At 47.8% G+C, this 24,752-nt stretch overlaps 1 protein-coding gene across 2 annotated transcripts in view; it reads left to right on the top strand.

Moving 5' to 3' along the window:
- The window catches only part of LOC137504007 (uncharacterized), a 36,703-nt gene extending 13,747 nt beyond the window's left edge, over window positions 1-22,956 (top strand). For both annotated transcript variants that reach the window (XM_068231866.1, XM_068231865.1), the window contains exons 2-3: window positions 20,063-20,225; window positions 20,381-22,956. In XM_068231866.1, coding sequence (XP_068087967.1) covers window positions 20,063-20,225; window positions 20,381-21,284 — 1,067 coding nt within the window. In that variant the 3' untranslated portion in view covers window positions 21,285-22,956. The remainder of the gene's footprint in view (window positions 1-20,062; window positions 20,226-20,380) is intronic.
- Window positions 22,957-24,752: the final 1,796 nt, after the last annotated feature.

Consider the following 24,752-nt stretch of genomic DNA (forward strand, 5'->3'; position numbering starts at 1 on the left):
GTATGATTATGAGGAGATATTACAGAGTATTGAACAAATCAACTTATTTGTGAAGCAAGGAAAGTTTGCATACACTACAGTTCAACACTTGCTACAGGTATTGGAGATTCTTAAGAATAAGGAATCTGCCAATCACCTGCTAATTAACCCAATACATGTCGCTGCCACAATCATATCTGCAAACTGTAATCAGCCTGAATGTTCAGCTAAGTATGCATGGGATCCTCCATTCGAGAAGGGAGAGATGGAAGCCCTGGTATGTGAATGGAAGAATGATTCAAGTTCATTTTGTCAATTTTACAGTGCAAAAAGTGAAATGGTATTGAATGCATGCATTAAGTCGGCCTATAACCTAATAGAGACTGGTGTGTGTAGGTATGACTGTGTGGCTCCTTTGATTGATGTGTGGGAACTGATTTTGGATGATTTTTATGTGACTCCGAATTCGCAAATTTGGCGTTCTGACCCGCCTGCTTCAGCACCTTTGGCTGATTCAGCAGGTGATTCGGAGCTCTTTTTGTGTGAAATTGAAGTTCCTGCAATTCCACCCTGTACCATGGATAACTCAGTGTTACTTCCCAGTAAAACAGAAGCCACTGATACTTTCTTAACCTTGCCCTGCACAAATTTCTCAGCAGAGAATCCAGAGGTCCTGCTGACTTCCGAGTCCAGTCTAGCCAGTACTCATGAGTCTTTGTTCAGTGAAACAGACACCAGAAAAATCTTGCCTGCCTCTGCAAACACTTCTGCAGAAATTACCTGTGTTAATAAAGTTCAACTCCTGTCTGATCCAGCAGATGCCAATACATGCACTACATCAGTTTCCGAGTCCCAGCAATCCTGTCTAGAAACCTCAGAAGCCCAGCATCTGAATTTTCCAATTTTACAAATGAATGGTGATTCAGATGCGCAAACATTGTGTCTTGATCTTCCTGTTTCTACACCTCGCTCTAGTTTCGTGAATAGCTCAGAGCATCTGCTATGTGAACCTGAAATCGCAGAATTATTACCTTGTTCAGAAAATGTTCCAGTAAATTTGCCCTGTATCGTGAATAGCTCAGAGCATCTGCTATGTGAACCTGAAATCGCAGAATTATTACCTTGTTCAGAAAATGTTCCAGTAAATTTGCCCTGTATCGTGAATAGCTCAGAGCATCTGCTATGTGAACCTGAAATCGCAGAATTATTACCTTGTTCAGAAAATGTTCCAGTAAATTTGCCCTGTACCATGAATTGTGCAGTAGATCTCTCCTATGAAGCTCAGGTCACAGAATCCTTATGCTGTCCAGCAGGTGCTTCCATGGTTTTGCCCTGCAATATGGACTGTTCAGTGATCCTGTCCAGTGAAGCTGTGGTCGCAGAGTCTTATGCTTCACCCAGTACTTTGGATACTTCAAACCCTCTAGCAGAGGAGTCTGAGGCACTGCTTACCTCAGTTGGTGTTGCAGTAATATTCACTTGTCTAGCAGCTGTTTTGGAATTACAGTCTGCTCTAATAAAACTTGATGAATTTCTGCCCAGCGAAGCAGAAGCCATTGAAATATTGTCCTCGTCAGCAAGTGTGTTAGATACCTTGCCCTGTACACAGTCTGATTTAACCAATGTTGTTGAGTCCCTCTCCAGTGTTGTAACAGCCGAGGAACTCCAGCCCTGTCCTCTGAATGTTTCAAAAGTTTTGCCCTGTAACATGGATAATTCTGATTCTCTGGTCAAAATAATAGAAATCTCAGAATTTCAGTCCGGTCTACTGGGTGTTCCTGAAACCCAGCCCTGTATCCTGAAAGATTCTGGTTCTCTGGCCGCTGTGGCAGAGGTTCCAGAGTCCCCTTCCTGTCCAGGGAATTCCTCAGTTTTGCCTAGTCCAGTGGGGGCTGCTGCAATACTGACTTGTTCTGCAGCGCCTCATGAGCTCCAATCCAGTGTATTAGATGAGTCTCTGTCCAGTCCAGAGGTAGTTGTGGAGTCCCTATCTGGTTCAGTGCATACATCAGAAGATTTGTCCTGTCTTGTTAGTGCCCCTGAATCTGATTTGTTACTGACTTTGCTGGAATCAGCGACATCTAAGTCTGATCCTGCATTCTCGTGTAAAAGTCCAGTAGTTGCGAAGTCTAGTCATGATGATTTTTTTTTGGCCAGTCCTGGTTTTGGTCCTGTCTTGGCTGACCCTGAGGCTCACAGTTCCTTGACATGCCCAGAGGTTTCTCTTGTGCCAGTGTGCCCAGATGTTCTTTGTGTGCCAGAATGCCCAAGTGTGTCTAAGGTGTTAGCGTGCTCTGATGCTTCCTTAGTGGGAACATGTTCTGATGTTGCCAGTCTGCCTGCATGCCCAGAGATGGTTCTGGTCCCTGAAAGCCCTGATCTTGATGTTTGTCCTTGTGGCCCTGACTCGGGAATTGCCCTAGGTTCCATAGGGGTTCTTGATAGTTCTCCATGTGAGCCTAAGGGGCGTTCTGACCTATGGGGATCTCTTTGGAGCTTCAAGGTGTTCTGGGAGGTCTCTGAGAAAACTTGTCCTGGTGCCTTGGACTGGTTCAACAGTGGGTTTTGTGTTGGTAAAGACAGTCCCGGTGGGCATTGCAAAGGCTTTGGCGTTTTTGAACGGTTCCTGGAAGGCGGTGGGTATCGCTCAGGGAGTTTCGGAGGGCTTTCTTCTGGAAATCATGGTTCTGATGGGTGTCACACTGGGGCTTGTAGTACTGATGGGCATGGTTCTGTAGGTTCTGGTTCTGATGGGTCCAGTCTTGTGGGGACTGATTCTGGAATTTGGTCTTGCCGGGCTGTCCCGGTCATCATGAATTATCAGTCAGACTGTTTTGTTGGGAATTTCAGTTTTGAAAAGCGTCTGGAATCCGCTTTTAAGGGCGGGGGTACTGTCATGATCGCTGCTGCAGCAGGTATTGCTGGAAGTAGTAGTGCTGCAGCTCAGGCAGTTCTGATCTCTTTCCATGCAAGCTGCATAGCTTTGTCTGCCTTTTCCTGCTGTCAGCTTGTGACTGATTATCATTCACCTGTGTGGGAATCTGCATGTCTGCTCCCATTGGATGACCTCAGTATAAAGATCTGCTTCCTGCAGGACTCCTCGGGTTTTCATAGCTTCAGTTTAAGCCTGTCTTGCTGTCGCTTCAGCCCCCGATCGTGTTTCTTGTTCTAAAGATACTTTGCTGGTCTTTGCATCATATATTGGTTCATTGCCAATATATATGCATACCAGCACGTTTATTATTTTCCTTGTATTCGTGTTACGTTGATACATCAGTGTCGCTGATGTATACGTACACAAACTGTTTATATCCTGTGTGCAGTTAGTCAGCTTTCCAGCACGTTTTGGTAGGTTGCGCGTACCGTGATCACCCGTGCTGAGGTAGTTACCCTGCTCCTGGTTCTGTTTGTGGATTGCGTTCATCTCTGCGAAGAGATAACGAATCCTTCTGAATCCTGTTCTGTTACCGTTTGTGGATTGCGTTCATCTCTGCGAAGAGATAACGAATCCTTCTGAATCCTGTTCTGTTACCGTTTGTGGATTGCGTTCATCTCTGCAAAGAGATAACGTATCCTTCTGAATCCTGTTCTGTTACCATTTGTGGATTGCGTTCATCTCTGCGAAGAGATAGCGAATCCTTCTGAGTCCTGTTCCCTGTATTGCTCCAGTCTAAGTCAGTGTTCCTGCTTATGTCATATATCGGTTCATTGCCGATATATACATATGTTAGTCAGACGTTACAAATAGTTTCATTGATAGCTGTAATTGTAATACGCTAGGAAAACATACTTATTGTATTTTTGTCTGTGTTACATTCATCTATCTTGATCCTGCTATTTCCTGACTATCCTGTCCTGTCTTTGTGAGGCACGCCATCGCTGCAACGCATTGGCTGCCTCATTCCAGTCTGTCTTGTTGTGGACGCTTGCTGTCACTAAGTAGCGGCTAGCTAGCAAGCGTTCATTCTGTCTACCTGTCCTGATCTCCTCAGTTCTGGTTTATGCGCTCAGCGCTACTTTGCGCTGAGACGTTATAGCGAAAGTATTGTTTGTGGCTGTCGGATCTGCACCGGCTCTGTGCGCCACAATCTCCTATTGGAGTCAGTCCTCCCCTCCACTATACTAGGGATAGCCTGTTTCCTTGTGCTAGTGTGTGTACCTCCTCCACGTCAGCTCATGCGTTGCATGCTGACTGTGGAGAATACACCACCAGGCCTAACAGTTCTTCTCTTCTTCATCTTCACCTGGTTCTTCTCTTCTTCATCTTCACCTGGTTCTTCTCTTCTTCATCTTCACCTGGTTCTTCTCTTCTTCATATTCACCTGCTTCTTCTCTTCTTCTTCTTCTTCACCTGGTTCTTCTATTCTTCACCTGGTTTTTCTCTTCTTCTTCTTCACCTGCTTCTTCTCTTCTTCTTCTTCTTCACCTGGTTCTTCTATTCTTCACCTGGTTTTTCTCTTCTTCTTCTTCACCTGGTTCTTCTCTTCTTCTTCTTCTTCTTCACCTGGTTCTTCTATTCTTCACCTGGTTTTTCTCTTCTTCTTGTTCACCTGGTTCTTCTACATCTTCTTATTCTTCGTCAACATCATCTGGTTCTTCTTCACCTGGTTCTTTTCTTCTTCACCTAGTTCTTTTCTTCGTCACCTGGTTCTTCTTTTTCACCTGGTTCTTCTTCTTCACCTGGTTCTTCTTTTTCACCTGGTTCTTCTTCACATGGTTATTCTTCTTCTTCTTCACCGTCCACCACTAACATTCTTTGTTTTTTCCCTTACAGAACTGTACTGTTGTAAAATGTTATCTTCAACACCAGCATAGCTATTGTAGTGGCGTAATAGCTAGTGGCGCATGGAAGCAGCGCATAATTCTGTGGACCCTGACGGTGGGAACACAGACAGGCAGGAGGATAACTGTAGTAGTAGCAGCAGCAGTAGGAGGAGTAGTGACTTATGGCAGCAGGCAATGTCACAGGCCAGTGGTACCTAGCGTTTGTACCATGGCTGAAAATAAACAGCAAAGAGCAGGAGGAGGTTCCGGACAGCAGTCGTGCAGCCCACATTGTGCCCAATGCACAACTAGGACAGCACAGTTTTCAACCCAGGCACCTCAGATATTTTTTTTAAACAACAGTATAGCTATTGTAGTGGCGTAATAGCTAATGGCGCATGGCAGCAGCGCATAATTCTGTGGACCCTGGCGGTGGGAACACAGACAAGCAGGAGGATAACTGTAGTATCAGCAGCTGCAGCAGTAGGAGGAGGAGGAGTAGTGACGTATGGCAGCAGGCAATGTCACAGGCCAATGGTACCTAGCGTTGGTACCATGGCTGAAAATAAACAGCAAAGAGCAGGAGGAGGTTCCGGACAGCAGTCGTGCAGCCCACATTGTGCCCAATGCACAACTAGGACAGCACAGTTTTTAACCCAGACACCTCAGATTTTTTTTTTATACAACAGTATAGCTATTGTAGTGGCGTAATAGCTAGTGGCGCATGGCAGCAGCGCATAATTCTGTGGACCCTGGCGGTGGGAACACAGACAGGCAGGAGGATAACTGTAGTAGCAGCAGTAGGAGGAGGAGTAATGACGTATGGCAGCAGGCAATGTCACAGGCCAATGGTACCTAGCGTTGGTACCATGGCTGAAAATAAACAGCAAAGAGCAGGAGGAGGTTCCGGACAGCAGTCGTGCAGCCCACATTGTGCCCTATGCACAACTGGGACAGCACAGTTTTCAACCCAGACACCTCATATTTTTTTTTTTTATATACAACAGTATAGCTATTGTAGTGGCGTAATAGCTAGTGGCGCATGGCAGCAGCGCATAATTCTGTGGACCCTGGCGGTGGGAACACAGACAGGAGAAGGAGTGGCGAATGGCAGCAGGCAATGTATTCTGTGGACCCTGGCGGTGGGAGCACAGACAGCAGGATAACTACAGCAGCAGGAAGAGGAGTGACGTGTGGCAGCAGCAGGCATGCATTGTGTGGTGAACAGCAGGAGGATGAAAATCAGCGCTTCGTAATATGTTGGCGCTGTATAAATACAATAAATAAATAAATACACAAATAAATAAATTCATAAATAAATCAGTAAATTCATAAATATATAAATACATCAGCAACAGCAGCAGGAAGAGGAGTGACGTGTGGCAGCAGCAGGCATGTCACGGGCCATGGTAGCTAGCGCTACTACCACAGCAAGTGAAGAAACACCAGGCCAAATTATCAGGACCCCAGGAATGAAGGTTTATGTTGTCAAAGAATGATTCCCAGGCACCTCATGTCCTCCTCTCGCCAATAGTAGGTGCCAGGAACGTGCCTTCAATCCAGGCCTGGTTGATCTTCAAAAATGTCAGTCTGTCAACTCCCTCTGTGGACAGACGAGAGCGCTTCTCGGTGACCACGCCACCGGCCGTACTGAAGCACCTCTCGGACAGCACGCTGGAAGGGAGGCAAGACAGGACTTCCAGGGCGTACTGCGCCAGCTCACTCCAGATGTGCAACCGCTCCACCCAGTACTCCATGGGGTTCACGCTGCCGGTGTCAAGCCCACTGAAGGACCCCATGCACTCAGCCACCATCTGGGTCATGCGCTGGCTGTGGCTTTCAGAGGAGGTGGCTGCTGCAGGCACCTCCTCTCTCGGCTGCTCTACCGTCATGTAGAGCGCCTGCGTCAATGACAGCAGGTCTCCTGGGCGCCTGACGCTGCTGCTGCTGGCCGCAGGCACCGGCTGCTGTGCTGGCTGGACAGGGACAGGGGGTGGAAGCCTGGGGGAAGGTTTCCTCCAGTCGCCGAACAAGGAGCTTCTGCAACTCGCTTGTGCGCTGCTCACGTCCTGTAGCAGGCAGAAACTGAGCCCACTTCCCCTTAAGCCGTGGATCCAGGATCATGCTGATGCAGGCGTCCTCCCTCACTTGCATCTGCTTCACCCTGGGGTCTGTGCGCAGGCAACGCAGCATGTGCGCTTCCATGGAGAACAGGGTGGTCCGTGACACAGAGACATCAGGGTCAGCTTCCTCCTCTGGCTCCTGAGCCTCTTCCTCCTCTCTCCACCCTCGTACCACTGCTGCTGCGCTCCGCTGTCCCCCCTCAGCAGCGACGTCCAGCACCTCCAACTCATCCTCCTCCAGGGATTCAAATTCCTGCACAGCAGTGGACTGCGCAGGCGGCTGCTGTTCCAGCTGCTTCTGGCCTCCTCCCCCAAATCCACCAAATCGCCAAGTGCCCTGTCCAGCAGACAAACAAAGGGCACCCACTGGCAGAGGGATGCCCGCTCCTGGCTCACCAGGTTGGTTCCCTGTAGGAAGGGAGCCAACACCAAGCAGACCTGCTGCATCTGCCCCCACTGTGCGTTGGTGAGGAGCTGGAGTTTGGGGTTGCCTTCCAGAGTGGCCTCCATGATGTACCGGTTGACTGCCCTCCTCTGCTCAACCAGCCGCTCCAACATCGCCAGGGTGGAGTTCCAGCGAGTCGGCACATAGATGACAAGGCAGTGTGGTGGCAGGCCCTCACGCTGCTGGATCTCTGCCAGCTTTGATGCAGCAGCAGCTGAGCGGCGGAAAGTGCGCACAATTTGTCCGCCCTGCTTCCAACAGCTCCTCCATCCCCTGGTAGTGGGCAGGAACTTCTGCACCACCAGGTTCAGGACGTGGGCCAAGCAGGGGATGTTGGATAAGTGTCCCCTGCTGATGGCAGACAGCAGGTTGGCCGCATTGTCGGACACCACCAATCCGACTCGGAGGCCTCTGGGGGTCAGCCACGTCTTCTCCTGCTCCCTCAGGTAGCGGAGCACGTTGGCTGATGTCAGACTGTTCTTCCCTAGGCTGACCATCTCCAGCAGCGCTTGGCAGTGGCGGGCCTTCACGCTGCTGTTGCCTTGTTGCTTGGCGGCGGGAGCTGCTGCTTCTCCCCTGACCCCGCGTGGTGGCACCACATAGTGGGCGACTGGTGCTGCTGCGCCCGAGGGTGGACCTGCTGCTTCCTCACTCGGGCTTTCCACCAGGCTGACCCAGTGGGCCGTAAAAGACAGATAGCGTTCTGTCCCAAAACGGCTGCTCCATGAATCCATGGTTATGTGGATCCGCGCACTCACAGCGTGATCCAGTGCGCGGCCCACGTTCACCATGGCAAACCGGTGCAGTGCTGGGATCGCCGTGCGGGAGAAGTAGTGGCGGCTGGGGACTTGCCACTCCGGGATCCCAAAATGCAGCAGCGCTCTCATGTCACTCCCCTCCTGCACGAAGGAATATGGCAGGAGCTGGGAGCACATGGCCCGGGCAAGCAACCCATTCAGCACTCGGATGCGCCTGTGAGCGGGAGGCAACACCTTGGTCACACCGGGAAAGGACTCGCTGAGCAGGGTCTGGCGGCGTTTGCCTGCGCGGGAGGATGAGGAGGCCACTGTGGAGGGAGCTGATGAGGCAACTGAGGACTGGCTGCCCGGGGGGGGGGAGAAGTGAGTTGCTGCTGCTGTGCTCCTGCTGCTGCTGCTGGGTGGGATACTGCTGCTGCTGAAATTTGTGCATTGGCTCTCTGGCTCTGACCACTGCCTGCGCCACTTTGCATCAGCTTCTCATACTCACAAAAGTCCTCAAAATGCCTGGTCTGTAAGTGGGTCGACAGGCACGAGGTACTCAGCTTGAGGGGATCGCGACCTCTGCTGAGACTGACCTTGCAACTGTTGCAAATTGCACGAGTCGGGTCCTCTGTGCACTTAGTGAAGAACCGCCAGACTGGGGACTTCAACCTGCCCTTTGAGCTTGAGGGCTGGGGTTTTTTGGTGCCCTTGGAGGCTTGTGCCTTTTTTGGTTTGGTTGGAGGTTTGCTGCGGGTGGTGGTAGCGGCTGAAGCAGCAGGCTGTGGCTCCTGCCTTCCACGACCTGTGCTTGCCGCCTTGCTGCTGCCATGCCTCTGTGCCAGAGACACCTCCTCCTCCGATGACGAGCTGCCTTCAAGCAAGTGTGCTGGTGGTACTGGTGGTGGCACATAGGAAGGATCCAGCACGTCATCATCATCCCCAAACATGTCCTCTGAGCCCGCCTCAACCACATCCGGTGGCCCAAAACCCCCTGCATCACGCCCCTCCTCATCAGCGCCAACAATAAACTGCTCCACCTCCAACTCCTCCTCCTCCTCCTTGCATGATGATGTCCCCATTATCTCCTGCTCAAAATTCTCCAGAACATCCCTGTACACGGCTGCAGTCACTGGGGTGAAGACTGAGCTCAGTGAGGGCAGGCTGGTCGGTGGGGTCACCGTGACCATGACCTCAAGCCGTGGTGGAGGCCTGCTGCCGACCGGAGTGCTGGTGGTGGTGGTGGCACTGGTCTAGCTGGTGCTGGAGGCCTGGCTGGAAACAGTGGCTTCCTGCGCCACCATCATTTCCACCACAGCCTGCGCTTGACTCTCCAGAATGGGCCGAGGGCGACGACCCGTCTCAAAGATGGGCGCAACGGGCTGCTGTTGCGCCTCTGCTCCCTCCTCCACAACTCTGCGGTCAGTGGCTGGTGGCGAACCAGTCACAGACCTGCTGCTGCTGCTGCTGGCAGTGGCTGCTGCAATGGCGCTGCCTCTCCTGGTGGTGCCTCGTCCTCTACCTCTGCCAGTCATTTTGCACTTATATACGAATACAGTAAAAAAAAAAAAATGTGTAGAAAACGGCCGGAAAGGGTGTAAACTTTAATTAAGTCTGGTGGTGGTGGTGACTGACTGGTGGTAAGTGTCAACAAAAAATGAATTTTTTTTTAAGTAATAGTAGAAGTAGTAGTGGTAGTAGTAGTAGTACTACTAACAGTGAGTCTCTACAGTACTATCTCGTGTGACAGTGGGTGACAATTATGGTCGGTCACACACGGTCAGACGCAATCAATAGGGTGCGCTGGCAAATGACAGTCACAGCAGGTGACAACAAGGGATGCTGGCCTGCGAATGTCACAATTTACTACAGAAAGGTAATAAATCACACAGTAAAAAATTGATAAAATTAAATGAAGGGGTGGGTGGTGGTAGTAGTGGAAGACTACCACCTACCTAGTAGTAGTACGGTTGTACGCGCAGGTAGTAACTATGAAACGCCTGCTGTACTAAACAGTAAACAATATAACTAATGGCCAGACAGTGGGTGACCAATTACAGTCGGTCGGTCACACACGGTCAGACGCAATCAACAGGGTGCGCCGGCAAATGACAGTCACAGCAGGTGACAACAAGGGATGCTGGCCTGTACACAGTCAATCAGTAACTAACTAGTATACTATTAACTAACAGTACTGAACAGGGGCGGACTGACAACTCATGGGGCCCCCGGGCAATAGGAAATTATGGGGCCCCCATACCAGTGTTTCCCACCTTTCATGTTATATTTTTACAGACTAAGATATAATAATTTACTGACAACAGTAAATATGTTATATTGTGATATTGTACACTGACAGAAACCCCTGCAAAAAATGGGTGTGGTCATGCAACAGAATGTGGGCGTGGTCATGGGTGGGGCAAAATATAAATGACCTTAGCAGTGGTGTAAAAGGTCTGCCGGGGAAGTTTGAACTCTTCCATAGTGTTTCCCTCCAAAATACATGTAATCTGACAGCATTTCCCCAAAAATCCATGCAATTTGGCAGAGGTTCCTTCAAAATACAGATAATATGGCAGTCGTTCCCCCAAAATAGACGTTATCTGGCAGCAGCGGTTCCCCCAAATACACATAATTTGGCAGCGGCTCCCCAAAATATGCGTAATCTGGCAGCGGATCACCAAAAATACATGTAGCAGCAGTGGTTCCCCCAAAATACACAGAATCTGGAAGCAGCAGTTCCCCCATTATACACAATCTGGCAGCGGTTCCCCAAAAATACACATAATCTGGCAGCTTTTTCTCAAAATACACTTAATCTGGCAGCAGCAGTTTCCCAAAAATAGTTAATCTGGCAGCAGTTTCCCCAAAATAGGTGCCCCCAGTATAGGTAACCAGGTCAAAAGGTATCCCCAGTGGAAGTATCCAGGTCTATAGGTTTTCCCAGTGCAGGTATCCAGGTCTATAGGTGTCCCCAGTATAAGTAGCCTAATCTACAGGAGTCCCCAGAATAGATAACCAGGTCTATAGATGTCCCCATTTAGGATAGCCAGGTCTACAGATGTCTCCAGTTAAGATAGCCAGGTCTATAGGTGTCCCCAGTATAGGTAGCCAGGTCTACAGGTGTCTCCAGAATAGGTAGCCAGGCCTATAGGTGTCCCCAGTACAGATAGCCAGGTCTATAGGTGTCCCCAGTATATACAGCCAGGTCTATAGGTGCCCCCAGTACAGATAGCCAGGTCTATAGGTGTCCCCAGTATATACAGCCAGGTCTATAGGTGCCCCCAGTATATGTAGCTAGGTCTATAAGTGCCTCCAGTATATGTAGTCAGGTGTATAAGTGCCCCCAGTATATGCAGCCAGGTGTATAGGTCTCCCCAGTATATGCAGCCAGGTGTATAGGTGCCCCAGTATATGCAGCCAGGTGTATAGGTGCCCCCAGTATATGCAGCCAGGTGTATAGGTCTCCCCAGTATATGTAGCCAGGTGTATAAGTCTCCCCAGTATATGCAGCCAGGTGTATAGGTGCCCCCAGTATATGCAGCCAGGTGTATAGGTCTCCCCAGTATATGCAGCCAGGTGTATAGGTCTCCCCAGTATATGCAGCCAGGTGTATAGGTGCCCCCAGTATATGCAGCCAGGTGTATAGGTCTCCCCAGTATATGCAGCCAGGTGTATAGGTACCCCCAGTATATGCAGCCAGGTGTATAGGTGCCCCCAGTATATGCAGCCAGGTGTATAGGTCTCCCCAGTATATGCAGCCAGGTGTATAGGTTTCCCCAGTATATGCAGCCAGGTGTATAGGTCTCCCCAGTATATGCAGCCAGGTGTATAGGTCTCCCCAGTATATGCAGCCAGGTGTATAGGTCTCTCCAGTATATGCAGCCAGGTGTATAGGTGCCCCCAGTATATGCAGCCAGGTGTATAGGTGCCCCAGTATATGCAGCCAGGTGTATAGGTGCCCCCAGTATATGCAGCCAGATGTATAGGTTTCCCCAGTATATGTAGCCAGGTGTATAGGTGCCCCCAGTATATGCAGCCAGGTGTATAGGTCTCCCCAGTATATGCAGCCAGGTGTATAGGTCTCTCCAGTATATGCAGCCAGGTGTATAGGTGCTCCCAGTATATGCAGCCAGGTGTATAGGTGCCCCCAGTATATGCAGCCAGGTGTATAGGTCTCTCCAGTATATGCAGCCAGGTGTATAGGTGCCCCCAGTATATGCAGCCAGGTGTATAGGTGCCCCCAGTATATGCAGCCAGGTGTATAGGTCTCCCCAGTATATGCAGCCAGGTGTATAGGTGCCCCCAGTATATGCAGCCAGGTGTATAAGTGCCCCCAGTATATGCAGCCAGGTGTATAGGTCTCCCCAGTATATGCAGCCAGGTGTATAGGTTTCCCCAGTATATGCAGCCAGGTGTATAGGTCTCCCCAGTATATGCAGCCAGGTGTATAGGTCTCCCCAGTATATGCAGCCAGGTGTATAGGTCTCTCCAGTATATGCAGCCAGGTGTATAGGTGCCCCCAGTATATGCAGCCAGGTGTATAGGTGCCCCCAGTACATGCAGCCAGGTGTATAGGTGCCCCAGTATATGCAGCCAGGTGTATAGGTGCCCCCAGTATATGCAGCCAGGTGTATAGGTGCCCCAGTATATGCAGCCAGGTGTATAGGTGCCCCCAGTATATGCAGCCAGATGTATAGGTCTCCCCAGTATATGTAGCCAGGTGTATAGGTGCCCCCAGTATATGCAGCCAGGTGTATAGGTGCCCCCAGTATATGCAGCCAGGTGTATAGGTCTCCCCAGTATATGCAGCCAGGTGTATAGGTGCCCCAGTATATGCAGCCAGGTGTATAGGTGCCCCCAGTATATGCAGCCAGATGTATAGGTCTCCCCAGTATATGTAGCCAGGTGTATAGGTGCCCCCAGTATATGCAGCCAGGTGTATAGGTCTCCCCAGTATATGCAGCCAGGTGTATAGGTCTCCCCAGTATAGCCAGGTCTGTAAGTGCCCCCAGTATATGCAGCCAGGCTTGTAGGTGTCTCTAGGAGGGGAGACAGCCAGTGAAGGAGGGCGATGGGCATAGCAGCAGAGAAGGGGGGAAGTTTCCCTCCCCCCTTCTCTCACCTTGGGGCCCCCCTTCCTGGCTCTCCCCTCCGTAATCTGCAAAGTGTCGCACAGCTGGAAGCGGCTGACAGCGGGCGGAGACTTACCGCTTTTCAGCCACCGGAGGGAGTGCTGATCTGTGTGCCGCTAGTGTGGGCTTGAGAAGCCCAGACTAGTGGCACACAGATCAGCGCTCCCTCCGGTGGCTGAACAGTGGTAAGTCTCCGCCCGCTGTCAGCCGCTTCCAGCTGTGCGACACTTTGCAGATTACGGAGGGGAGAGCCAGGAAGGGGGGCCCCAAGGTGAGAGAAGGGGGGGGAAACTTCCCCCCTTCTCCGCTGCTATGCCCATCGCCCTCCTTCACTGGCTGTCTCCCCTCCTGCTCAGGGTTCTCTGGCGGGTGGCGGGCCCCCCCCTGACCACGGGCCCTCGGTCTGTGCCCGAGTGCCCTGAAGCTATAAACTAACAGACTACAGCAAACAGCAGCAGTACAATTTAACTAAACTACTATAACACAACTAACTAGAATCCCTAACCTACCTAAGCTAGTAGTAGGCTAAGGCTGCCCTAGGCCAGCTGGCCTAGCCTGCACACAGACTAACACTAGCCTAGCACAGTATACAGTACACACTAGCTGACTACAAACAATCAAATTACTATCTATCTATACAACAGTACAATGAATGTGTTTAGGTGTTTAGGAAGTAAAACGCTAGGTTTAGTCACAGAATACACTTGCTCAGACACGCAGCACAGCACTGGAGATGCTCTCAGTACCAGCTCAGTCACACAAGTGCGTAGCTCCACAAAATGGCCGCCGCCTTATATAGGGGAGGGGAGGGCCAGGCTCCCCTCCTCTAATTGGTTGCTACCGTTGCCAGGGACTCGGTAGGAGGAATTCTGATTGGCCCGCGTCACTCCCGAATCACGAAGCCGAACCCAACGCGTCATCCGGCCGAATTCAAATGCGCACATTCGGCCGCCATCGGCTTTGGGTCCGGCGCATTCGGCTTCGACTTCGGGAACGCTGAAATTTACCCGAATAATTCGGGTAAATTCGCATTCGGGAGTCCTGGAGAGCAACCCTGCTTACCACTATAATCTATTAATCACCATCTACCTTCTACTAGAATCTGCTGATCACCATAAGCGTGTCACATGAATCAACAGATCACTACCAGCCTACCACTAGCATCAACCAATCACTACCAGCCTGCCACTAGAATCATCCAATTTCTACAAGTCTGACATTAGAATAGCTGATTAATCAAGGCAGGTATTTACTTACCTTTCTGAATCTGATTTGCCCCATGGAAAGTAGTGATATAGCCTCTGCTAAAGCTACAATTGCTTTTGATTTTTCACATCTGAAACCATCATTGGTTGATGGTGTTAGGTGAAAAACTAGTGAGTACAGGCAAACCCCGATGTCATTGACCTATCATTCAACAACTGGGCTACTTGGAGCACATGTGCAGTTGTGCTTTAGGCCTCATTCACATCATTTAGCACAGATGGCTGTGCAATCGGAACGCAACGCGTACGATTGCATGCCATCTGCACTACTATGCATTGCACTGCAGTGAATGGGGTCTGTGCTGCGATTGCTTAAAATGCATAGCACATCGCACTGCTGTGCAGCGCAGATGTTAGGAACGGTAGAAGGGCTGTCTATCCCCTTCCACTGTTCTTGCGTGTCACACACTATGCGCGCTGCCAAAATGCGCATGGCAGCACGCGTAGTCTGAAAGAGCCCTTACTATTATTTTAATGTATTCCTGGGCCTGGGGTGCACTGTTTGCTTGTCCTTGACTCCATACAACAGAATTTTACAGCGTTTATTCTTTCTTTAAACTAAGGATTTTTTTTTTGTTATCCTACAGGACAGAAAAATTATAAAGTTTAACAAATTGAGCGAAATTGCACAGAATGAGCTAAAATGTATTGTGAGACAACTGAATTTTACTGGTCTATGGCCCTGTTTACATTTAATCAGTTGGCATGCGAAGTGTGGGTTGATCCCTTCTACCTCCACTATGTACAGTGTATGCTGTTACTCTATGCTTATACCGATAGTAAATTAGCTGAGGTGTGGGTTGATCCCTGCTACCTCCACTATATACAGTGTATGCTGTTACTCTATGTTTATATTGATAGTAAACTAGCTGCAGTGTATGCCGATCCCTGCTACCTCCAGTATGTACAGTATCAGCTGTTACTTTGTACCTATAATGATAGTGAACTCGCTGTAGTGTGTGCCAAAAATTTCTACCCCCAGTATGTACAATATAAGCTGTTACTCTGTGCCTGTACTGATGGTAAACCAGTTGCAGTATGTGCTGATCTCTGCTACCTCCAGTATGTACAGTTTTAGCGGTTACTTTGTATCTATAATGATAGTAAACTTGCTGTAGTGTGTGCCGTTCATTTCTACCCCCAGTGTGTACATTATAAGCTGTTACTCTGTGCATGTATTGATAGTAAAATAGCTGCAGCATGTGCTGATCTCTACTACCTCGAGTATGTACATTATAAGCTGTTACTCCGTACCTATACTGATAGTAAACTCACTGTACTGTATGCCATACCCCAGTATGTACATTATAAGCTGTTATTCCGTGCCTTTACTGATTGTATTGTGTTCTAATTCCTGCTACCTCCAGTATGTAGAGTATTAGCTGTAAAGCCTGGTACACGCATACAATTTTGCTTGGCCAGTTTTACTACTTTAGGTATTATGAGAACTCACCTATGTTATAGTATTCAAAGTCTGTTGGCCCTCATGCTACATGGGGGGTGGTAAAATTGGTCAGTGATTGCCTATACTGATAGTAAACCAATTAAAGAACATGGGGCTCCATCCAACATTTTGCTGGGCAGGCCCATTATCTTTAGGTTACACCGCTATTAAGTTAATGTACATTTGGCCCCACCCATGGTCATGCCCACTCACTGCATGGCCAGTTTTAGGCAGCATGCATATGGTAAAAAGTAAAGGGGATAGTATCGTGCCCTGGAGTACACAATATTTTAGTGGTACAAGGTTGGTGAGGAAAGGCCCCAAGGATACCCTTTGTGTTCTGCCAGCCAGGAAGGAGTTGAACCACCGGAGAACTAAGTCATCTATGCCGCAGTACTCTTGTAGCCTGTTAAGCAAGATTTCATGATCAATAGTGCCAAAAGCCACTGAGAGGTCAAGCAAAATCAGGATTGAACATTGGCCTCTGATTCTTGCCATGAGCAGATTGTTGAAGATCTGGGTGAGGGATGTTTTACAGCTGTGATTTTTTTTTTAAAGCCAGATTGAAGATGGTCAAGGTGGAGGTAGACAGCCTTTTTTTTAATAACGCTCTCCAGAAAGGGGAGGTTGGAAACAGGTCTGTAGCTGTTTAGAACATCTGGGTCTAAGGATGGTTTCTTTAGTGGTCTGACGATTGCTTCTTTCAGACAGGTGGGAAACCTCCCTGCTTGTAAGGAACAGTTGACTATTTTGTTGAATGCTGGTCTAAATTGCTCAGGGCATATCAACATGAACTTACTTTGGCCAGGGTTCAGGTTGCAAGTAGTCTTGTCATGGTTTAACCTCCGTGCCGGTTATCCCGAGCTGAGCTCGGGGTAACTCGCGCAGGAGGATTGCTCTGGCCCTGCTGGGCCGATTTTCGCAATTTTTTTTCCTACACGCAGCCAGCACTTTGCTAGCTGCGTGTAGTACGCGATCGCCGCCGCTACCCGACGATTTACCGCTACCCGCCGTGCCCCCCCCAGACACCTGCGCAGCCTGGCCAATAAGTGCCAGGCAGCGCTGAGGGGTGGATCGGGATTCCCTCTGACGTCCCGATGTCCATGACGATGGGGGAAGCCTTGCAGGAAATCCCGTTCTGAACAGGATTTCCTGCTTGCAAAGATTGAAGTAGGTAGGGGGCTATCATGTAGCTAGTGCTAGGCTAGCTACATGAATTTAAAAAAAAAAAATTGCGCCGCCCCCTTGCCGACATAATTGGAACGGCAAGGGGGTTAAGAGGATAGCTTAGGTACCTTCTTCAGTAATTACCTTGAAATCAGACCATGGTGGTAGGCTATTTTTGCATCTGTTATATGGCTCTGCATAGGTTTCCGGTTTTCTGGTGCTGTGAATTGAATGGCAGATCATATGGAGGAGAAGAGGGCAAATTTCTCACCCAGGTCCTGTGAAGGTCTGGTGCTGGGTTTTCGGCAAGTGGTGTTGTAGAGATTGTCAACTGTCTGGAAAAGCTGGGCAGGTCTGTTGGCTGCATTTGCAATCTCCTGAGACAGGAATTTTTATTGTTGATCAATATTTGATATTTTTTCAGGTGAGCAATTAAGGAATGTTTGTTTTCAGGGGACTGTGCCCTTAAAATTCCCTTCTTGAGTGAATGGTAGACATGCTCCAGCTTCGGAGGGCTGTCTGCTTGCTTGCCTGCTTTTAACACTTCACAAAACTTTACATGAATAAATTAGTAGCTCTGACAAGGGTTTTGACTCCGTTAGATCTGTTTGTAGTGAACAAAGTTGCTTTATGTTTTGCTATAGACATGCTTTACTTACTTACTGCTGACTGCATATATTAACCACTTGAGGACCGTTGGCTTACACCCTCCTAGTGACCAGGCTATTTTTTACAATTTTGTGCTCTGCAGCTTTACTGGCTCGCTGCAGAGCCATAGAACTGAGCATGCAAATTAACCCCCCCTTCCTTTTCTGCCCACCAACAGAGCTTTCTATTGGTAGGCTCTGATCGCTGTTGCAGCTTTTTTTATTATTATTATTAATTTAATTATGATTATTATTTTGTTTTATAAAAACGTACATTTCTCTGGTATTTTTTTTGGGCCAGTCAATGACAGCGATCGGCTGTCATAGGCATCCGCCTATGACCGCCGTTCGCTCTTGAGCCTCTGTAGGGGACAGCCGAGTGACACCGCTGTCCCCAGTACAGCGCTGCAGTAGATCGCAGCGCTGTACAATGTGAATAGACAGCAGTTTCGCCATCTAACAGTCTCCTAGTGGCGATCACCACTGTAAGACCTGGTCCACACTAGGTCCGGAAACATATCCGTGGCTGCGTTTTTCAAACCTGATGAAAAACGGAGTCCCGGATACTAATGTTCAAAATAGCAGCCAGCCTCACCCAAGTAAAAAACGGATCCGTCTGCGTTTGCGGGGACCCGTTTTCAAAAACTTAACGGAAGGTCCGGATCTGCTGCATTTTTACGGACCACGGATACACGGATGGGTAGCGAAAAGCAATGGGAAAACGCAACTCCATCTCCACAGGCAAAATAGCACCAAAAACGAATGACAAAACAGATAGCCTGAACTTCCTTCTCCTCCCCTCAACGTCATCTCTGACAGCTTCCTGTTTACGAGCTGGGAGAGACACGAGTGCAGACATCATGCCCAGGAGCTTTATCAATGTGGAGGACTTCATTATGGCTGTCCAAGAGCGGCCAGAGCTGTATGATAAAAAGAATTACCTCTATAGTGACCTACAGCATGCCAGGAGGGTATGGGAGGAGATCACAAAACAATTTGTTCCTGATTATGACAAGTTTCCAGCCAGGAAGCAGACCAAGGAACGTAAGTGTGCCCCCTCATATCTTTGTGTTTTGAAATAGATGTTTTTAAGTAATCTAAATGCCACTCTCTGCCCCCCCCCCTCCAGTGTCTCCTAAACTGCCACTCTCTGCCCCCCACCGTCCCTTCCCCCCCACCTCAACCTAGCCCCCTCAGTGTCTCAAAAATGGTCTGCCCCCCTGAAGTGTCTCCTAACTGCCATCCCTAGTGCCACACATGTTGCATTTATAAGAATACTCAACTGTAAGAAGTTTTGAAAAAGTTTATTAAACAAAAAAAGATAGAATTAAAAATTTACATATAAAATTTATAACTAAAAACAGCGTAATCATCGCCCCCCCCTAAAAAAAAACAAAACAAGTACAGCAACAAAAATGTCCACTCAAAGAGGCACAATAATGTCTTGGTATGGGAAGTACCCCTCCGGCGACAAGAAGTACTGTGCCAACTGATCCCGATTCCTCTGGGCCTGGACCCTACCTCTAGTCGCATACCGGTGAATTTGGGGCAAGTAGTCCATTTCGGTATGCTGGAGATTGTACCCTTGCTCCTGTCGAACAAAGTTGTGGAGGATGCAAGCTGCTTTAACTACAGCTGTGGCGTTGGCAGGGCTCAGCTGTAGTGGCGAGTGGAACATCCTCCACTTGTTCGACATGATGCCAAATGTACACTCCAACATCCTACGAGCCGTTGTCAACCGGTAATTGAACACGCGTTGCTGGCGGCCGAGGCCTCTCATCCCATACGGCCGCATGACATGGTGTGACAAGGCAAATGCCTCGTCACCAACAAACATGTAGGGGTAGCTGGGCGATGTTCTTCCAGGCCATGGCTCGTCCCCGGGGATGTCCAGCCGGTCCTCATTCAGTAGTCTATGTAACCTGGAGCGCTGGAATATCCCCGAGTCACTTGAACCGCCGTAGGAGCCAACGTCGACAAAGACAAACTTGTAGTCTGCGTCGGCTACAGCAAGGAGTACCAAACTAAAGTACTTTTTATAATTAAAATACAGACTCCCGCTCCTCGCTGGCTTCTGTAGCCGCACATGTTTGCCATCAATGGCTCCTAGGCAGTTCGGGAAGTTGCACCTATCCCAGAACAGTTCAGCAACCTCCATCCACTTTTGAGAGTCGGGAACCGGCATGTACTTCTCGACGAGCTTGCTCCAGATCACCCGGCTTGTCCTGTTCACGATGTTGGCGACGGTGCTTTTGCCCACTCTGAATGTTAGATGTAGACTTGCATAACTTTGTCCCGTCGCAAGGAACCTGAAATGAAATGACAACATATTGTTTGTTTGTTGTTTACACAGTTGAAAAAATGAAGACAAAATGGCGAAGTATACGGGACAGTTTTGTCAAGGAACTTAAGGTGGAGAAAGATGAACAGAGGAGTGGAAGTGGTTCATCGAAAAGGACTCCATATTGCCACACTCGTCTTCTTTCCTTCTTACGACCACTCGTACAAGCGCGAGGGTGAGTGAGAGACGTTTTAAACTTGAAATTGCTGTTATGTGTATGCTCTCCAACACCAGTTTAATCTTTCTAGTTCCTTTTTTTTTTTTTAGTAAACACCGATGCACCTCTACTTTTCACACATCTAACCATTGCTGTTTCTTTTCTACCCACAGTACTGAAGATAACTTTGACGCACTCATGGATGATTCTAATGAAGCACCTGCCGCGACAAATAGGGATTCATCCCCTGAACATTCCTTTGAAGACTTGACAACCATCAACGTGGATGACATAGCAGAGGATGATTCTATGACATCTGAGTCACCAACCCCTTCTACATCCACTCCACGACCAGACGCACAACCTGCCACCGACAAAGCAAATGCTGAAACCACTCGTTCAGAAGCCAGACGACCAGCTGCTCACCCTGCAAGTGCTCGTGGACAGAGCAGAACAACTAATGTTCAGATGGCTAGAGCTGTTTTAAGCTTGGTGGGAATGATGTGCAATCAAGAAAGTATGGTTTCACGAAGACTACAGGATACAAGTTCTGGTCTATCACAACAATATTTGCAACACATAGAAATGCTAAAATACCAATTAGATGAATCCAACCAAGTACTCCAAAAGGAAAGGCAGATGTTTCAGGAGCAGATTCAATCTCTACACATGCAGCATCGCCACGAGATTGACTGGATAATGCAACACCAGAACAGCCAAGTGTACTACTCGGTGATGTCACTTTTGCCTTTAATGGAACAAGTGCCACGACATTGTTTAATACAGTGCCAGTGTAGTTTGCTTGAGTGTATCAAAAGTCATTTTGAATTCTCAACTGCACCAAGTAGGCCACCTAGCGCATGGCAACCTTCTCACACTCAGTCATACCAGGGTCCATCTCCCTCTCAGTCATACCAGAGTTATCAGCATGGCCCTTCCTTCCCTCCCTCTCAAGCAGATAAACGTCCCGTTTATACTCAGCTAGGTGGCGGCATGCAACCCAGCCCCCCTAATACGTCTTCCCAGCAAATAAGTGGAAACTACTCTTTTTTCCCTGAACAAGATCCTAAAAAGTAGGATTTGCTGCTCATGGCCAATGTCCCACACCCCCTGGGTCAATAGATTTGCTACCTGCCTTTGAAGGCCTTGTGATCAACACATGCCCAACATAGCTTTCCATCAACACGACAATGGGATGATGATGATCCTAGGCCTTCAATGGCAGGTAGCTCAATCTACTGAGGCAGGCAGTGTGTGGGATCCACCTCGTGAGCAACAGTGTTTACATTTTATAGAAATTTTAAGATTTGTTCTAGGTACTGCACTTAAATTACTTTGCACTATAGAGGTTTGCTGCTTATGGCCAATGTCCCACACCCCCTGGGTCAATAGAGCTAATCTTTCTCCCTGAACAGCAGATAGCAAAGACAATTGTCTATTATCCAAGCTGGGCTGACCCCGGTAATGTGCAAGACATGTGTTCTGGGGGGAAGGGGAAAACAAAGACACAAAATGTAAATGCCTGAACAGCAAGTAGTTTTTGTTTGGTTACAAAATAGTCTCCTCATCAATACAAAATGAAAAGTGGTATAGGTAAAGCAGACATTACATACCGCAAGGTGATCAGAAGTTGTTCCTCAGGGGTGATGGACTTCCGCAACCTAGTGTCTTTCTTCTGAAGATGGGGCCTCAACATCTCCAGAAGTTTATCAAAGCTTCAAAAAGGAAGGGATATCACCATTAGCAATGTGACAAATATGGGAACAGGACAAGGTAAAGTATAGGTAAAATAGGTAATCAAGGTTACTTACACACTCACAGACATCCGGCAGTAGTTGAAGAACTTTGGTGGGTGTCGTCTGAGGTCTCTGTAGAGCTGAGAGAACTGCCCTTTCCTCTCCCTCTCTTGTAACAGGGGATGCACCCGCCTTGGCTGGGCAGCAGTGCTGGAGTGCTCTCCTGATGGAATGTGCTGAAAAAAACAGGTGTTTCACACAATAGACATCAAAGCCACTCCCAAAACACTCCCCTGTACATTACAAATATCCTTACATGGTGCTAATCTACTTTCTTTACAGAAAAACCACTCCCACTTCCCGGCTATTGTTCCAAATCCACTCCCACAGCCACCTCCACTACATTCCCCATGCTCAAAAAAGGTTAATTAACCTTTTTTTTGTAAACATTAACCACACGCATGTCCTGCCCACTGAGTTGACCACACCCATGTCCTGCCCACTGAATTACCATTCAAATTGATTGATTATTGTCCCAAAAACTCCTCCCTTTTGGCCAAATTCCATTGAAAAACATAGAAACGTTTTCTGTCCGTTTTTTGGGGTTAAAAATGGACCGGAAACGGATGCAAAATGGATGCACTTTTTTGTAAAACGGATCCGTTTGCGGTTCCCCTCAGCCCGGACTGCAGCATCCGTCCTGCAACTGTGTCTAGTGTGGACCCAGCCTTAGACTGATGATGGAGCGTAAATGAATCGACATGCCTCAAATCACGAGACATGGTGATTCATAAAAAGCGAAAGTATTTATCAGTGTAAAAAAAAAAAGATCGTACACTTCCCAGCAACTTCCAGGAGCGTGTACAGCACCATCTAGTGGTTGAAAAAGTAATATTAAAGTAAAAGATTAAAAATGAATACATTAGATATTTATTAAGACCCTGTTAACCCCCCTAGCTATCAAATATACACACATGCAAAAAAAAAAAGTAATAATAAAAAAGACAGTTTAAAAAAACACATAAGTAGTTACTAGTTACCTTAGGGTCTGGGGTTTTATCTATACTAGCATTGTTTATTTTAAAACTAAGGGGGATGGAATTAGAGAAATTGTGTATTTTTTCATTTGTTTCTTGTATTTCTCTATAAAATGCATAGAAAATAAAGTAACTACTGAAATCAAGTATCACCCCCAAAAAGCCTAATTTGTGGCAAAAAAACCCACGACATAGATCATTTGGGTGTGATAAGTAGTGATAAAGTTATTGGCGATTGAATGAGTCACAGCATGAATGAGTCCCAGCGTGACGAAACACAGGGTCGGAGGCGCGCACTGACATCAGATGTGGAAGCTGGGTGGATTGAAGGCGACGTTCTGCTCTGTGTTCCGCGGCTAGAGTATGTGCCTGTCAAACAGTCCCTGGCGTTTTATATTAAAGTTTTTTAACCTGCAATGCTGGAATGGATATCCTTGGATGACTTATCTGATACGCATTGAAACAAGATGCGCTTTTGGTGAGTGGATGCACAAGGGGGGACCTGTGTTTCTTAACCTTCCCGTGGTGGTGGCACTACCCCCAGGAGTGCAGCACTGGGTGCTATTTGTGGACTTTCTGCAACAATACTTGGCACTATGTGCGGATTGTGAATTGTGTTTTTCAGGGTTGTCTGCCACTATATTGATAGTGAGTAGAGACGTGAGGCGCAGTGGTCTATTGTTATATACTAGCATTGTTTATTTTAAAACTAAAGGGGATTGATTTGGATAAATTGTGTATTTTTTCATTTGTTTCTTGTATTTCTCTTTAAAATGCATAGAAAATAAAATTACTGAAATAAAGTATCACCCCCAAAAAGCCTAATTAGTGGCAAAAAACAAACAAACAAGATATAGATTAAGGTGTGATAAGTAGTGATAAAGTTATTGGTGATTGAATGGGAGGAGTGCTGACAGGGTAAAACTGCCTCCATCCTTAAAGTAAACCTTAACTGACCACTGGAAAAAGTTTCACTTTCCTGGGGCTTTAACCAGCCCCCTGCAGCTGTCCTGTGCCCGCGGCATGCCAAACCGATCCTCCAGTCCCCCGCCACGACTGATCTGCCAACTGATCAGTCCCACAGGCTGAAGTCATTAATCATCGTTATATGAAGGGGAAAAGGAAGCACAGGCAATTAAAAATTTATCACCTGGTCTTGACAGTGCAGTAGACAATTATACTAGACAATTGTACTATTACAGGGAATCATACAGCCCAGTGTAACAGAACATATATAGAAGAAAAATCACCTCAAAATTGCTGCCCTAAAAACAGTGCATTTCATTATTAGCAATGTTATGGTCTGATCGCATTGATACACACATCCATTTTTCATAATGAAGCCAGGTAAATAGTATTATTTTTGTATGGTGTTTTTCCAGCCTCTTTTACAGGGGCAGCACCACCTGTTAACTGCTCCTATGCACTGTCTGGGCTGTTGAACGGAGGTTCAACTGTACAGCGAGAGAACAGTTCACTCTTGCGAATGAAAGAAGCATTAATGTTTCATGGTGACAAATATTTTTAGTTATATTTGTGTGCATTTTCTTTTCTTCATAGACTTAAACCTTCCACAGAAATGTCTTCACTTCAAAGGATTCCAAGGTTTCCAGGATTTAAACTGTAAAAAATTCAGGGCCACCGTCAGACATTTCTGGGCCTCATACTGAGCAAACCAACTGCCTCCCACTGGTGCCAGAAATAGTCCCTGTAAAATATTGGTAAATTTACCAATAGTTTACTACAGTGAAACCTAACCCTATTCTCATATA

This window comes from Hyperolius riggenbachi, chromosome 4 (genome assembly GCF_040937935.1).
Source record: "Hyperolius riggenbachi isolate aHypRig1 chromosome 4, aHypRig1.pri, whole genome shotgun sequence".
NCBI classification, from domain to species: domain Eukaryota; kingdom Metazoa; phylum Chordata; class Amphibia; order Anura; family Hyperoliidae; genus Hyperolius; species Hyperolius riggenbachi.